This window comes from Apis cerana, linkage group LG1 (genome assembly GCF_029169275.1).
Source record: "Apis cerana isolate GH-2021 linkage group LG1, AcerK_1.0, whole genome shotgun sequence".
Classification (NCBI taxonomy): domain Eukaryota; kingdom Metazoa; phylum Arthropoda; class Insecta; order Hymenoptera; family Apidae; genus Apis; species Apis cerana.
Window position 1 is genome coordinate 2,148,489 of NC_083852.1, and position 17,928 is coordinate 2,166,416.

General features: G+C 40.9%; 2 protein-coding genes across 5 annotated transcripts in view; one reads left to right on the plus strand and one right to left on the minus strand.

Moving 5' to 3' along the window:
• Window positions 1-17,928, minus strand: part of LOC107992760 (paired box protein Pax-6) — an 81,664-nt gene that overhangs the window by 15,274 nt on the left and 48,462 nt on the right. The window lies entirely within an intron of this gene.
• On the plus strand, window positions 5,583-8,688 carry LOC107992762 (uncharacterized). Its single transcript, XM_017048819.3, has 3 exons — window positions 5,583-6,180; window positions 6,773-7,195; window positions 8,098-8,688. The coding sequence occupies exons 1-3, from the start codon at window positions 6,175-6,177 to the stop codon at window positions 8,512-8,514; spliced, it is 846 nt and encodes a 281-aa protein (XP_016904308.2). The 5' UTR covers window positions 5,583-6,174; the 3' UTR covers window positions 8,515-8,688.

The following is a 17,928-nucleotide window of genomic DNA, read 5'->3' on the forward strand; positions in this document are numbered from 1 at the left end:
GCAATTACAAGGGTGGCAAGTGTCGCGTAGGTGGTGAGTGAAGCTAACGAGGTAACGACAATTAGCGCGCACCGCGTTGCCGCGGCAAGAGGAGGAGGAGGAGGAGGGGGAGGTTTAAGCGGAAGGAGTTTGGCAATCGATCAACGGTGAGAGGAGGGGGAGGGGCCGTGGAAGGCGCGCAGAAGGGAACGGAGAGGAGGGAGAGGAGGCCGACGGAAAGGAAAATATTGGAAACTCCATTAGGAGTGGTGCAACCATCCGTGCACCGGAATACGTAAGCAGCTCTTCCATAGGGAGGAAACGAAGGGGAGAGAATCAAGCGTCCGCTGAGGGGAGGAGGGGGAGGGAGGAGGAAAGAAACCAACAGGCTACAGAGGTTATTACGCGATTCATTTGAAACCTTTCATTTTTCGTTGCCCTCCTCCTCCTCCTCCTCCTCCGTCTATTCCTCTCCTTCGACCGTGTTTCCGCTTCTTTTCCGGATGAGACGCGTCTTCAATCGGTTTCCATTCAACCTTCCTTTTTTTCCACTCCTTCTTTCATCGTCCTCTTCGTTTTTCTTTTCTTTGAATATTTAACCTCGGTATCGATCTTGGATCGTTACTAGGGGGAATTTTTGGAATTATTATATAAATGAATACTTTTTTCCCCATCGCATAGCAACGCGAATCACGGCGTTGCTACTTCAAGTCGAAATTCAACGATTCGTTTTACTTTCGATTCGAAAGGAGAAATATTTCGACGTACGTTATAAACGTTAAACGAGCGAACGAGGGTAAAAACGATTTCTCTCCGTGCTCTGTGCCCCGACGCGTCGATCAACGAGTAGATTCTCGCTTGCTCTCGCGTAATCCGGCCACGATGTAATTAGAAAGTAACGATCTCGATATCTTAATTCTTCTTAATTCGGGGCGGTACAGTTGCGGTAGACAGCCACTAAATGCCGTGAAATCAGCCGATGATAACGTAGAGATCCGCGCCGCGGAGAAACTCACGCGATTACTTCCGCCCTCTTGAGCCCCGATGTACTTTTGCAAGTTTCGCCTTGAGACGCCCAACCGCAGCTCCGCGCCCCTTTCCAACAACCCCTTCGCGCCATCTCCACGACCTCTCCGTTTCCTTCTCCGCTTATCGCCAACCTCAGTGCTCCTCAACTTCCACCAAAGCCAAAGTGCTTTCTCCCCTTTCCACCTTTGATTCTCCCGCTTCTTTAAACCGGTGTCCAACTTGTGAATCGCGTCCCCTTATCGCGAACCGGTGATTCTCAACTTTGAGGGCGTTTTCCAGAGTGTCTCTTGTGACCTTTTAAAGTCAACTTGTGAATCAGTGATTCTCGACTTTGACCTCGTCCAATGTTTTCCGGAGTATTCTTTTTGATTCGTGATTTTTTAAAGCGAGCCAGCGATTCTCAACTTTGAGATCGTCGAACTTTTTCTAGAATATCTCTTTTGACTTTTTTAAAATATAATTCTCAACTTTGAAATCGTCGAACTTTTTCTAGAATATTTCCTTGGTTTGGTTCGTGATTTTTTGAAAGCGAGCCAGCGATTCTCAACTTTGAAATCGTCGAAATTTTTCTAGAATGTCTTTTGACTTTTTTCAAACAAGTCAGCGATTCTCAACTTTAAAATCGTCGAACTTTTTCTAGAATATTTCCTTGGTTTGGTTCGTGATTTTTTGAAAGCGAGCCAGCGATTCTCAACTTTGAAATCGTCGAAATTTTTCTAGAATGTCTTTTGACTTTTTTCAAACAAGTCAGCGATTCTCAACTTTGAGATCGTCGAACGTTTTATAAAATGTTTCCTTGGTTCCCGTTTGGTTTGTGATTTTTTTAAAGCGAACCAATGATTCTCAACTTTGCCAAATATTTTCTAAGATATGATCTTTCGATTCGCGATTATTTTCATAATAAAATCTTCACATTCTGTCGGAGGATGCTACTGTTATTTTCGATCGACAATTTTCATTTTAAAGCGACGGTTCTCAATTTGTAAATTGCTACTCTCTTGCCTTATACAAAAATAGTAACGATTCTCAATCTACGATAAATATCTTTCGCTTTTCATCACGCCTCGAGAATCTCCTCTCTAAATTACCAAATGATTCGTAAGACATTACAATCTGATTTCAATTATTCCTGATCTTTGAGAAAAAAAGAAAAAATTGCGAAACACCATCTAAAAGCTCTCTCCATCTCTCCCTCGCCTCCTCCACGATCCTCGTCATCCTGTTTCAACTCTTGTTCCCTGACTCGAGGTTAAGCTTAAGTTTACGTTAGCAGAGTTTCTCCACGCGATCCCCACGATTTCCTCGGGGCTCTCGTCGCAATCTCCTCGGTGAGAACGCCTTTCGTCGATTCGCTGACTGAACTCGACGGCCAGTTTAAAGAGATTCTCCTATTAACGAACTCTCTATTCCTTATTTACATCCGTGAACGATATACAAATATCTCCTCGATTGATACCGAGCATCGCGATTCCCTTCAACCTTCGCGTGCGATATCAATCGTCATCGAAGAGTAGCTAAAAGCAGGGAAGGGACTGGCCGCCCCGATCCTCTCCTCGGCCCAATTAATTAACGGGGAATCGGCGGTTGATTCGAATTTTTCGGTGGAAGCGATTGACCAATTTGTAACGCGCGCCACCCCCGGCTGCGTTGAAACCGCGGATGCAAATGAACGGCGGGGCTCACCCCCGTTCCGGGGGATGAATGGCCGCGTTGAAAGGCCCTTAATTCGTTTACGACTTGTAAAACGAGCCTTTTGGGAGCGCGCAACTGGTAGCCAAACAATTTTCTCTATCAACGTTGTTACACAACCCCGTCCCGGGGGCGCCATCGTCCAAATAAAATTCGCCGCGGTCGTCGAGGGAGAGGATACGGACGATAGCGCCGCATGGAGAAGGTGGAACGAGTATCGGAGAATTGTATCACCATTTCGTTGCTTTTATTTCTATCCTTGTTATTGTTGTTGGAATTATTTGTCGGAGCACACTTTTCTTTGGAAATTTCTTCTTCTTCATGAAAATGTTCCAATCGCCAATTCCTTCAGCTTCTTTCAAGAGAAGCAACGAGAGGATAGTCTCCGTCATCTTGATTTCTTGGAATGCGCGACAATCCAATGATCGACAGTTTATGAAACGATCGATCTTTATGGTGACGAATTTAGTGATCATCGGTGAAAACTAACGAAACGGATAATTGCCAAACTCGTCGATATTATATCATTAAGGATACGCGTTGACGATTAATCGACTCTAAAACGTAAATAAAATTTCACGACGAAAGAGCACGGATCCTCCCCCCTCTTTCCCTCCGGAGAACAAGACGGGGATAAGAGAGGGAGTAGTAGGAGAAACATAGACACGTTGTTTCGTTATTCCCCATGGGGATCTGATTGCGAACGAATGCGGCCGGGGCTCGTAGTCTCCCTTCATAGACGATTAATCCAGTTTACTCGCAGACGTTGCCTCGGTATGGGGTTCCTGTAAGCCGAGAATCCGCACAAACGTCCCTCCCGCGCTTAAATATATTCAATTACGCGCCCTCTCCCCCCTTTACACCCAGCTTTGCTTCTTCTTTTTTCTTTTCCAACCCCACTTTCCAACCCCTTCCTCGGCGAACTCGAGGATTCGTTACACTTTCTTTCAATCCTAGATATATATATATTTGTGCTTATTTAGTCCAACTTTGCGATCCTTTCATCGTTCAATTTTTAATTTCACCAAGGATCACCGCGATCCTTTGGTCGATTCGATAACAATTGGAATATCGAGATATCGTCACCGATGCTTAATTCGATGTATAGCGATATATACGTTAACATCCATTAATCCTATCCCGCAAAAAGGTGAAGGATACATAGATTTATATATATATATATTCAAGCACATGCAAATACACATCCACAGGGAGGAGAATAAGGGAGAAAAATGTGCGCAAAGGAGACAAAGATGGAAATAGAGGACGAGAGAGAGAGAGAGAGAGAAGAAAAAAAGGAGATTTTAAGCCTGCAGGCTGCAGGCAAAGGTATCGGGGCACTGGCAAAGCGAAAGCAGAAGGGAGACAGGCATCTCGCCCTTCTTTTGTCCCTGGGCCTCGGCCCGATATTGAAATGGAGTCGTTTGAGTGTGAATAATTTGCTTTAGCCGCCCCACCCCTCCGCTCCCCTCTACCCCCTCCTCCTCCCCCCTCTCTCTCACTCTTAGCCCTTCGACATTGCCACATTCCGCGAGTCATGCACACACCGATCTGTCTTTTTTCCTTCTTCTTCCCCTTTTTTTCTTTTTTTTCTATCTATCTTCATTTTGCATCTATCTTCGAGAGATTGAAATAAAATTTCAGAAAACAGAATTTCGAACGATTAGATGCGATTCGATTTAAGAATGTTTCTCCAATATATTGATCTTTGGTTCAAGTTTTAATATCGTCCAGAGAGAGAGAGAGAGAGAGAGAGAGTTTAATTTTTCTTAGTCGAGAGGACTCGATCGGGGAATCGGCTCGCGTTCGAATTTTATGCGCCGAATTTTTAGAGTGAGATTTCTCCTCTTCTTTTTCTCCCGAATCATCGACGAACGGAAATACAAAGGCGAGTGATCGACGAAATTCTACTTGCGTCCATTTCGATTCGTTGTTTCAAAAAGAGAGAGAGAGAGAGAGAAAATTAAAAGTCCTCTTCGATGGGATCCCCCTCGCAAATTATCGACCCGATTACATGCGAGCGAAAGGAATCCATCGAATTTTCCACGCTCAGCGCGAATCGTCGATCGCGAGGATGGACAGCGCACGGAAACGAAGAATAGTCGAACCACGAAGGAATCTTTGTAATCGTTTCCTAACAATTTCGATCATTGTGACAAAATAATATGATTAAAATTCCACGTTTCCTCCTCCCAAATTCTTTCTAACAATTTCAACGAATAATATAATACGATCGAACGATGTTTCTTCGAGATCCTTCTGATTAAATTCTTCGTCCAAATCTCTCATTCTCAAACGAGAATGAAAAATCGAAAAAGATCGAAGGGAACTGAAAGGAAAAGTGTCTACCAAATTCCCCGATCCCTAACAATTCCAGTTATTCCAGAAGAAAAGGGACGGGCAGAGAAAGAAAAGTAAGATTAAAAATCCACGCGCGTCCGATTTTTACGCGAGGAGTTTCGTCGCCTCGAGATCCTCCTCCTCCTCCCCCTCCTCGCGAGATATCCTCGTGAATCACTGACAGAATTGTATCTGCCATTATAAATTCCGAGTGATGATCGCACGCTCGACCCTGACACCCCTTCCCCCTTCCACCCTCCTCTTTCCCTGATGCTGCTCGATCGGGAACAACGGTTGAATTTATTAAGCGCGCGAAAAATCATCATAGTCACGCCGCGTGCAACGGATCGATTAAAATGGCGCGAGCGTGTGTGCCTCGACAACGATTTTGAACAGACGATCGTAGACGTAATCGATGCGTAATCGCAAGGATTCGTTCGATGATCTCGTGACGATGATGAACGGAACGGAATCGGCCATGGACGAAACGATTCACGTGGGATTTACACGTGGAATGAGAATTAGGGAAATTCGTACCATTGGCGTTTCGATATTTCCTTCGCTTCGTGGATTAAATAATTCTATTCCATTCTTTGTGTTTAGTAATGCGAATTTATTTAATTTATTCGTTGGATTTTAACGAGAAGATAAGACGGTATTGCATTTTATGATGCTCGTTTGTACAAGTTACTCGAAATATTATGTACATTGTAAATAATATTCGAAGAAGGAGGAAATTTGTTGTTACTCCGTTCTAAATCACGAAAAATTTGATTTTGCAATGATTTTGTTGCTGAATTATTCTTGGATTATTCAGGGTAAGGAAGGCTAGCGTCGAGTGAAAATTATTAGAAAAGGCTAAGAAGATTGGTTCGTCTGGTACGTGTCTCGAGACAGCGGCGAAAGAAAAGAAAAGAAAAAAAGGCGAAGGTAAAACGCGACCGGATGGTGAGCCAACAATCACGATCGAGGATTCATCAGTGTTTTAGGAGGTCAATGTCGCTTGACGGCCGCCGCCGACTTGGATCTTCTTAAACATGCAGACCGCATACGAAACCCGGTGTATATAATCCAAGCTGGTCGACTTCGGAAATCAGTCGACTCGACAACTCAGCCGTGTAACTTATCGGTACAACAATGAAGGTAGAGCTTGCGAAAATCAAAAATTAAATTCTCCATATAGTTCCCAAAACGATTATTCATCACTTTTCGAATCGAAATAATTAAATTCCAATAAACGTTAGATGTACTTGCAAATTATAAATTTGAATATTTTTACATATACTTTTAATTACACTTTCATCGAATAAAGTATATATAATTTATTCATTTCCAAAATATATTATTTTTAACAATTATATTAGGAACTTATTTCATAATTATTCAACTAATTGAATATTTAAATTCATATTTTTGTTTCAACGATAGAATTTTATATAGCTACGGGATTTCATGGTCTTCGTGTATTAATTGGAGTTATTTTTCTTTCTTTGTCAGTTTATCGAATATCAAAAGTTCATTTTTCAAATATACATAATATAAATTTTGAAGTAGCAATTTGATACTGACATTTTGTAGATGTAATTTGATTATTTTTACATTCGTTTATTTATTTATTAATTCAAAAATATTTATTTAAATAATAAATAATTTTTATGTAGATATATATATATATAGTATAAAACTATTACATTTAATTTCCAATTAAAAAATTTAATAAAATTTAATAAAACAGGGATTCGTCGCTTTCGCTCTCTTGATCGCTGCGGTCGCCGCAGAGCCACCAAGATACCGTCCCCAAAGACAATTCTTCTTCGCTAGACAACAGGAGGAGCCCACCACCACGGTTTCCAACGCCCCCTACGCGCCTTCCGGATGGAGACCGAGTGGACCGGCTTTCAATCTACCTCAAAGGCAATACGGAGCACCTAACGCGCCTCAACAACAGTACGGCGCGCCCAACGCACCTCAACAGCAATATGGCGCGCCCAGTGCGCCTCAACAACAGTACGGCGCGCCCAGCGCACCTCAACAACAATATGGCGCACCAGCGGTTCCCCAGCAACAGTATGGGCCACCGCAGGAAGCTACCACTACCGAAGCGCCCAGCAGCACGGAGGCGGAGGATGCTACTACTGTCGCAAGTGTCGAGTCCGAGGTGAGAGAGTTGAGAAAGAATGTTGAGAGGAAGAGAAGTTAAAGAGACGAAAGATTCGAGAAATGGAACAAGTCGGAATTTCGTGGATCGGTTGTTGAAACGCCGTGTTATCCCACTTGTTATCGTGTTATTTGTTATGAGGAGGATGGAGAGATAGATAGAGAGAGGAGCGAGGTTTCCACGGAATTTTAAATCTCTCGCCCCGGAGAATCGTTTTTCCTATCTCTCTCTCTCGCTCTCCTTTTTTCGCCCGTCTTAACGACATTAGTATTCGGCTCGCCGTTTACTTTCGATCGGTGTGCAGGCACGCGCGCGCTCCTACCAAATTCGAACGCGGCGTGACACAATCCGTGATGCGGTGATTTCAATCCTTCGGATCATCCTAGATATATATATATATATATGTTTATTTTATTTTGGAAGTTTTTTTCAAAGATTTCGATTATTTTCATCATTCGCGATGATAATTTCTCTTCTTTTTCGTTTTTAATAGTAAATTCTCCATCTCTTATTTATTTCCATTAAAAGAAATCTCTTCCCTTAAAGTTCCATTCTTCATCCTCAAATTATCAATAATTTTAACAAATCTAAGAAGAATCTTCACGGAGAAAAAGAATTAATCTGTTCCTTTAAAATTCCACTGAAATTATCGATAACTCCGATAAATATATTTTCGAATATATTTCTCTTCGCACTATCTCTTACGAAAGAAAAATCCTCGTGAAAGAAAGAATCAATCATGCTCGAATTACCGATAATTTCAATCTCTCCCCAACTTCCTTTACTCTATCCCTTTCCATTAAGAACAAATTTTTTTGAAAAAAAAAAAAAAGAAAAACCTCTTCCCTCTTCTCATTTTTTCCAACTTTTCACTCCCAACTTTCTTCGTTCTTTGTTTCCAGTCCGAGCCCGTCAACTCGGTGAACGAGCTCGAGGACGAGGAGGTGGACGAGCAACAGCCCCAACAATCGGGCGAATATTACTTGGCACTGCCGGACGGCCGTCTGCAGCGCGTCCGCTACGTGAGCCGTCAGAACGTCGAGGCGATGAAGTACTTCGCCAAGATCCGGGCCGAGAACGTGGAACCGCTCCGCGGCCCGATCTACGCCTACGCGCCCCTCCAAAAACTGCAAATTTTCCCAGCCGGTCTCCAACTGGCCGTGAGCCCCGTAGCGCCCCAATCGAAACCGCAAAAACTCGAGATCGAGCCCGTCGCCGCCCAAGTCCAGTACCAGTACGACAATCCGTCCGCGGTGCTTCCGTTGTCCGGCTACCAGGCGGCCGCAGGTGAATCCAGATATTTGCTCACGTTGCAGTAGGAATGAGGCAATTATTCGCGTTATTCGTTATCTGTATGTATATATCTTGACGAGGATCAACGAAAGCTTCTTGATCTTAAATTAATCGTAAGGATTGATCGTGAGCGTAGGTAGAAAGAGATGAGTTGTATTTTATGAGTGTTAAGTAATAATAAAGATTATCGTAAACGGTTATCCTTTTAGTTTTATTTTAGAAAATCGCCTTCGAAAAGGAGATTACTCTTCCTACGTAAAATGAGATTCTCTTTCGAATCTCCAACAAAGATCCTTTATTTAACGATGAATTCAAAGCGGAAATTTTATAATCGTTAATACCAATTTACAGTGGAAAGCACATTTCTCAATCCCTTGGATCGGTCGGCGAGTTATAAATATCGAGGAATAACGATAACCACAGTTATTAATTCCTCTTTTTCCCTCAAACAACAAACAAAACCAGAGAAAAAGAGAGAGAGAGAGAGAAATCGATTACGAAAAGTTACACCGTATATACCCGCATACTCGAACCAGCCATATACACCACCAACCATGAAAGTCTCGAATCAAACGAACCGCCTTTATTCGAGTTACGTTCCGCACGTACACACGTATAAGTAAACGAGAATAGAGAGAAGACTAGGGAGAAGGCGGTGGTATCGAGAGAACGTAATGGGAGAAATCCTGCGAAAGAATTTTCTTAGCCACGGCACGTGGACGCGAGCGAGCGAGCGAGCGAGAGAGAGAGAGCGCAGAAACGCGGATGTGTGTTGGTTGGCATGTCGACGCGCCTAACCGCAAAATTCTAGAAATTTAATATCTCGCCGAGTCTGGCGGGGTTGGCCGTTTCATAAGTTCACTCCGACACACAACCAATCCCTCGTCAGGAGGATCCTCCTCGAAATTCTACGGCCAACGGCTCGAAACCCGCCCGAATGTTGTTCTCCCTTTCTCTCCTCGTTCCTCCTCGCGCTTTTCATCCTTGTGCACCGCAGCTACCGCCGCGCCGCGGCCAGTTTTCTTCCTCCCCTCCCCTGCCCCCCGCTCCGTCCCCGCTTCTTCCTCCGCCGAGCGATCAAGTTGGGAAGAGGACAGAAGAAAAGGAGAGAGAAAGACAGAGAGAATTTCGTTCGTTTAAGAATGACTCGACTCGACTCGTTGCGTTTGCAATAATTGCGAATGTAATTCAATTTCATCTCGTGATACGAATTAGGCAATTTTCATACGAAATCGGTAATTTACCGTTCGTACATTGTGATTATACACGTTTTATTGAATGATTGGAGAAAGGGAGGCAGAGGGAGGAACAGATTTGAATTCGTTTAACAATAATTGTCGCGATATCGGTTTGAGAATCGTTAAGAGTCAATATTATATGAATTGGCGTAAGTTTAATTTTACGAGAGGCTTATTTCTTGATAAATGTAATATCGATCAAGAATTGTCGATACAGTTTGATTTTATTCTTGGGAGAGACGAGTTTATCGTTGTACTTATCAGAAAAATAGAGAAAGATACCTAATTCACAAATAAAACCGTCTCGAGCTCGAAACAATTCTACGAAACGGAACAATCGGTGGGCCAAGCCGAAACTTTCCATTTAAATGCCCGGCTCTCCGTTCCGTTGGCTTCTCCCAAGATTCGTGGCCACGAATCGAGGAGGGCCAGTCACGAAGAAACCGAATTTTCGGATCAATTGCCAATTACTCGGACCGGTCAAGACCAATTAAACTTCCTGCCTCGAATCTCTTAAAGGGGAGAATCGATAAGCGGAATTGTGGTCGTTTCGCATCCTCCCAGCTTCCCTCCCTCTCCCTGCTAAATTCTCCTCTCGAAAGATATCCGTTTCCACGCTGGTTATCCACCGTGTGTAACAAAAGGGAAATAGGCGAGGCGGAATGGAGAAAGGGGGGAGGGGGAAGGGAGGGCCGCTTTCGGAAAACAAAGTTACCCGACTCTTCCCCCTCCTCTCCCCTCTCGCGATTCTCGTCACAAGGGAGAGACGTCTGCACTTGAGCCAACAGCCGGTGCACCGTCCCCTTCCCACGAGATATTAATTTTTCCGGAAGTAACCTCCGCCACTTTTCACTCCCTTCCACTTCTCCCACTTCGCCGCGACAAAGACGATCCCTAGCCTTCTCTCTCTCTCTATATTCGTCTAATGGCGGAAGAGAGAGGTGTTATTTTTAACGAAGAAGAAGAGAGAGAGAGAGAGAGAGGAAGTGACCAGTCTGCTTCCTGATGAAATGCTTATTATTTCCTGCGTTGAGAATTAAGTTGTACGGGAGAATCGTGTTTACATTTGGAACGATCGTGCCTCGCTCCGTTGACCCGACGATGGCTGGATGGGCGAGTTAAGATAAGTTAATTAACCGAGGGTAATAATATCGTCGAGTTTTGGGTTATTTAATTATTTATTAAGGAAGGATTTTGAGATTTCCTTTGAATAATAGTTTAGTCCGGCACTTATTATTTCGCCTCGAACAGAGATGGGAGGATAAAATATTTATACGAAAGAGTTCGTAACGCTACGCTCGTTTAAAACAAATTAAATTTTCACAGGATTGATCGTTTCACGTTTAAACGCACATATATATATGCACAACTAGCTCACCCTACGAAACAATGGGAAAGATGGCGGTGTTGCAGCTGCGGCTTTCTCAATTAACCACGAGATAAAGACACGAGATTCGAGATAAATGCGAGTTTGCATTGCAGACGAGCAGGGAATTCAATACGCGAACATCCTGTGGATGATTGTATCAACGATAAAGAAACTTTACGTCGCACTTTTCTTCTCTTCTCCACAAGCGATAAAGAAAAAGAAAAGGGAACAAATTGCGAATATCAAATTATCTTTTTCTCCTTCTTCCATTCCACCAACGTTTCTAACAATAACTTGTAACGAGAGTATAAAAACGGATCATCTTTCTCTCTCTTCCTCTCTAATATCTTCAAGCCTTAATCAACGTGGCGAATGATCGAAACGAAAACCGACGAAAAATTTACATCGAGTAACGCACGATCTAATGTCAAGCACTCTCGAGAGAAATTCAAAAAAGGAAAGAAAAAAAAGAATTTCCAGGTTCCCAGGCGTTCGTAAGAGGGAATCCTGAGAACGGCAACGAGGAAGAGACTAAAAAATACGCGCGAGTAAAAAAAGAAGAAAAATAAATTAAAGAAAAAGAGAGGCGATTCTCGAATCGTTCCAATAGGGGTTTGTGTATATATATATATGTACATAGGGGTGAGAAGGGGTAAACCGCCTTGGACGAGCACCGCGGGCATCCTGGGCCCTCCCCGTGTTTTTTCGTCGTTTGTCTCGCCTCCGCGAGCGTCGAGATCAAGAAAATAGCGGGAGGCCCCCGCGGTGCCTGTGGGAACAGCGACCAAACACCGTGTTCCTCCGCTTGCAGTGGGAAATTTCGTCCAATTTTTTAATCTCCACACTTCGATGCGGACTTTGTATTTATATTATCTTCTTCTCTCCCCTGGAATTTTTAAAAAAATTCTCACTTAACCGAATATATTATTATCGACACAGAAGGCGTTAAATTCTCTTTTCTTGAATTCGTAAATCATAGCGAAGACTATCGCGAAAAATTCTTTTCTACGCGAAAAAGGTCAAATAACATTCGAGGAAACATCGATCGAATAATCTCGTGCAAAGAAATTAATTAACGTTGATTGATTTCCTTCTTCGATCTCCTGGTCAACGATGTACATCTTCTTAACATTATTCTACTCCATTATTCTACTTCCTCGTTAACGATCCCAAGAAAACCCGATCGAATCGATCCTCGACCCCCTCGAGATCGAGAGCCCTGCAATCTCTCGTCCTGGAGGAGTCGCGCGAAGAAAAACAATGAGCGTGGAAGAGAAAGAGGCGGTGGAAGTAGTTGATGCTAGCTCCCACGTATACACGACGGCAAAAGCCAGACGACTCTGGCCGGGTTTCAGGAAGGACGGTGGTGATTGCAGATCCCCCGCCGTCAGCCACGTCGAACTCTTTTCGACTCTCTTTTCGAAACTCCGGCACCTGCTTTCACCGCTCTGCCTCGCAACGAGAAACCCTTTGTGATCCTTCCGTTCCTCCGCGCACTGCACACATATATCTATATATAGGTATTATATATATATATATAGTCAAGTTTCTGCTCGAGAACGAGAAGTTTTCAGAATATTTGCGCGCTCGAGAGCGGTCTACGTGTGTGCAGCGTGATGTGCAACCAGTGTATACACGCATTGCGTCACAGGGCACGTCGATATTAAACCGGAGGGTACGAAAACAATAAGGTTCCTACTGCGCTTACATTGGTAAGCCTTTGTACGCGAGAACTCGCTGCTTGATTAATATCGCCGAATTAATATGGAAGAGAGAGAGGGAGGGAGGAACGATCCTCCTCCTCTGGTTCCTATGGTATCTCGAATTTTTGCTCCTTCTTTCTTTCTTTTTTTGTTAACGATCGGGAAATAAATGCGAGCAGGCACGCGGATCGATACGGATTAATTTTTTTTTTTGATTTTCATGGTATTTTTGGTGTACTATTATATATATTAGGTTAGGTTAAGATCGTAGGTGAAGATTTTGGATTACCTTTGAAATTTCTGTTACCGTTTTCTGGGTTTTCAATCTTTATGCGATGATGTAAATAAATAATATGAAGGGATTATTGCATCGCGAGTGAGAGAGAGTCGATTGTTGTTATAATGTTTTAATCGCGGTTTTCTTTTTTTGATATACGTACGATGTTATAAAGTTTATATTTTATAGATTACACGTTTCTTTAAAAGAAAAATTAGAAAAAAATAATTAAAATATAAATCGATCGAACTTGAAATTGAAATTTTTACTTGCCATAAATTTACACATTATATATTTTATTATTTAATATTATATAATTTATATAATTTACACATATTATATTTTATTATATATTATGTTTGTAAAGTGAAATTTTTTTGTTCTCGAATTTATTATAATGTTTTAATCGCGGTTTTCTTTTTTTGATATTCATACAACGAAGGAGTTATATTATAAAGTTTATATTTTATAGATTACACGTTTCTTTTGCTCGTCCAAAAAGAATTAAAGAAAAATAATTAAAATAATCGATACTTGAAATTGAAGTTTTTACTTGCCATAAATTTATACACGTTACAAGATGTCGAAGATATTGGATGTTCTTTGAGCATTGTGGAAAAATTAGAAAAAAATAATTAAAATAATCGATACTTGAAATTGAAATTTTTATTTGCCATAAATTTGTACACGTTATAAGACGTCGAAGATATTGGATGTTCTTTGAGCATTGTGGAAAAATTAGAAAAAAATAATTAAAATAATCGAAATACTTAAAATTGATACTTGAATTTTTACTTGCCATAAATTTGTACACGTTACAAGACGTCGAAGATATTGGATGTTCTTTGAGCATCGTTGAAAAGAAAAATTAGAAAAAAATAATTAAAATAATCGAAATACTTAAAATTGATACTTGAATTTTTACTTGCCATAAATTTGTACACGTTACGAGACGTGGAAGATATTGGACGCAGACGATAGTTTCTTTGAGCATCGTTGAAAATTTTTATTTTCTACAAATTTATAAGAAAATTTATTTTGCGCTAATTTTGTAATCGGACTCGGCCGTATAAATGGTTAGGAGTTAATTCACTTTGTCACTCCGATCCCTTTCGATCCCTTCGATTTCGTAACGAAAAGTTTTTCCACCTTCATTCGAGTAAGTATATCGGGCGAAAGAAAATAAAGAGGGGGCGAATGAATAAAACAGTTAGCCGTCGCATTTGCATTAGTAAAAGCGAATCGGGGATATTAGGTCGAGCGTCGAGCGAAGTCATATGAAATTCTGCCCGCATCGGGATCATAATTCAATCGTCTCTAGCACGATGAGCATGCTCGTCCGATTGTGCAACATTACGCAATCGGCCGGTGATTGATCCACTCTGCACGCGGCATATTGACTTGTGTAATTGATAGCTTCGATGCCACGTCGAATATCAGCCCTCCTTTTTCCATCCTCCACTCATCCTCCCTATAACAATCTCTCCCTTTTCCTCTATTTCCTTTTCTCTCCAATAATACTCGAATAATATCCAATCTAACTTCCGACAATTTTACTCAATTTTAATCTTACGTTTAATTTTCTTCGAACCTCTTATCCTTTGAAGATTGTTCAACAAAGAAATCTGTCCAAATTCTCGCACCTAAAAGTCGAGGGAAGAAAATCGCTCCTTCTTTCTCTCCTCGAAGAAAGAAAGGAGAAAGAAGAAGAAGAAGAAAAGTTGCAAAGGGGTTGTTGACGACTCCCTCCAAAGCTGCGCCTCCTCTGACTCCGCCCACTCGCTCGAAACACGGAAGTCGCGGCACGGAGTGCCTTTTACACACCGGATTCTCCCTCTCTTTATACACACGTAACACGTACTTGACATTATTCATACGCGAGTCACGTTATATTCATCCCCTACGAGACACCGGCTTGCGTTTGCCACGCTGCACCTTCACCACCCGTGTGAACGTCGCCTAAAGGATCGCTCTAAGAAGCTTTAGCGGCGACACGTTTGCTTCGATACTTCTCGTTTGCTTCCTTTCTGCATGTGGAACAAATCACGCGAGTTTTTCTTTTCTTCTTATTTTTAACGATTTATCGAATCGAGCGATAAATTATAAACAACGATTTACTCATTTATTTATTAATTTTACTTTCGAGATATTTAAATAACATTTATTCGATTAATTATACAATTCTATATTAATTTATATCATTTAATTTAAATAACCTCGCTAAGAATATTTATACTTCTATAATCATTTCTCGTTTAAATTCTCCAATTTCCAAACGAAATTTCGATGAAACGAGATCAAACTAACTAAACAAGATCTTCGTTAACCTTTCGTGATCCCACTGGAGCACCCGACGATATGGAATAAAGATCATGTTAAATACGTTCTGGTGGAGGAACTGGGGATAACTTTTTAGCGTGTATCGATTACGAGGCGGATCGACCTCCTCCTCCTCCTTGCTCGAGGAAAGAGAGAGATCTTATCCCGTTCGCGGCCGAGAGACACTTTGTCACCCTCTTCGAGCAACGGACCGTTCGCGAAAAGAGTTAGAAAGAGGCGGGACGAAGACGGATGGATCTTTATTGTCTCGTCTCCTCGCCGGAAAGATCGATCGATCGCGGGGGAAATCGTTTTCGCCGATATTGGAAACTGTTTGCCAATCGGAGGTGAGGATCGATCGATACGGATTTCGAGAAATTTTAAACAATTTCAAACTTGTTCAAACGGATTAGCTCATATTCGGGTGACGCTTATTTGACTAGTTAGAATCTAAAGATTACCAAAGAATCTTAGTATTTGGAAAGATATTTAGGTGGGGTGTATTAAATTATTTATCGTAAAAATAATAAAAAGATAATTCATTAAAAAATTATCTCGAAAAATTTTAAAACATTGTATAAAAAAGTTGATCCGGACAATTTGAACGAAAAGTTAAATTTTAAATTCCTTCGTGCGTTTGATAATTTGCACGCACATTTTTTATTTATAGAATTATCATGTTTTGACGAGATCAGATAATGCTAATAATTCTCTAAATTCTCTAAAATCTTCTATCTTCTTTATATTTCTTTTAATTTTGTAAACTATTAAAGCATTCACAAGTGAAATCCTTAGAAGAAGTTGAATATCAAGTTTCGATCCCTTTTTTGTAATTGCACCGGCGTAAGAAACTATTATCGATATTTCCATCGGACGAGAACAGTAATGGAAATAAATGACGCGAGATAATTCATTCTTGCAACGATCAGCGCGTGGCCTGAACGAGATTTCGTTACAAATTATCGACGAGTCTTTCGCTTCCCCTCCTTCTTCCCCGTGCAAAATAAACTCCAAGTTAATTATAATCCACACGTTAGAAATTCGCAATGATTCAACAATTAAACAATTATATATGAAATTTTGGTTCAATTTTAGGAATTTTCTTAATAATTCAAATTGTATCAGGTTTTACCTTATCAATACATTATCGTCCAAATATTGATATTGCATTTTGATCAATTACTAATATTACAAAAGATATAAATCTTTTATTATATACTATAAATTATTATTACATTAAATTTAGTCCGTTAACAATATCAACAAGATTATATTTCTCATATTCAAATAAACTTATAATTTTTGAGTGAAGTATTCACGCGTTTAACTCGATAAAATTCTTTATCATCAATAAATTACAAATCAATTAATACTTATTTTTCTACTCACAATAATTTTTCCTACAATTATCATTCACACGATTAATTACTAATATTATAAAAGATATAAATCTTTTATTATATACTATAAATTATTATTACATTAAATTTAGTCCGTTAACAATATCAACAAGATTATATTTCTCATATTCAAATAAACTTATAATTTTTGAGTGAAGTATTCACGCGTTTAACTCGATAAAATTCTTTATCATCAATAAATTACAAATCAATTAATACTTATTTTTCTACTCACAATAATTTTTCCTACAATTATCATTCACACGATTAATTACTAATATTATAAAAGATATAAATCTTTTATTATATACTATAAATTATTATTACATTAAATTTAGTCCGTTAACAATATCAACAAGATTATATTTCTCATATTCAAATAAACTTATAATTTTTGAGTGAAGTATTCACGCGTTTAACTCGATAAAATTCTTTATCATCAATAAATTACAAATCAATTAATACTTATTTTTCTACTCACAATAATTTTTCCTACAATTCACACGATTAGATATACAAATTTAATAAAATAATCCATTTTTATATCTAATAAGAAAATAAAAACAGAAGAATCGTAAGTCGAGTCCCCGCTACCTCTTCTTATCCTCTTCACTTGTACGCAACGCAAGATGCGCCCCCTACACGAAACCCGAGCCACGAATCCCATCCCCCGATGCATCCATCGGATCACGTATTTGCACCGGCCGCGGAATTTCATCTCCGAATTCCGCCCCCCTCCGCGAATTTTCCAACGCGAGATTCGAACGAGAAGAATTTTTCCCTACCATCGCCATCGATTTCTGCGGATAGCGGTCGGGAATTCGTAATAGCGCGGCGTGGAACCGCGGCTGGAATGATTCGCGCGTGCACGCACGAGAGGGGGGAGGGGGGAGGATTGGAAAAGCGAAGCGCGGAGAAAGACAGGGGCGTTCGTTTATTTCTCTCGCACGAACGGTGTGCGTGCACGTACACGCGCAGGTATATGGGCTAACTTTTCTCTCTGCGGAAGACCGCAGAGCTTCCACGCGCATGGCTCACCGCAAAAGCTCGACGATGCGTTTTGCACGATCCGCCATGCGAGTCACTCGATGATATTCGCGCGTTTGCCCGCTCTTGTTCTTCCCCCTCTCCCTT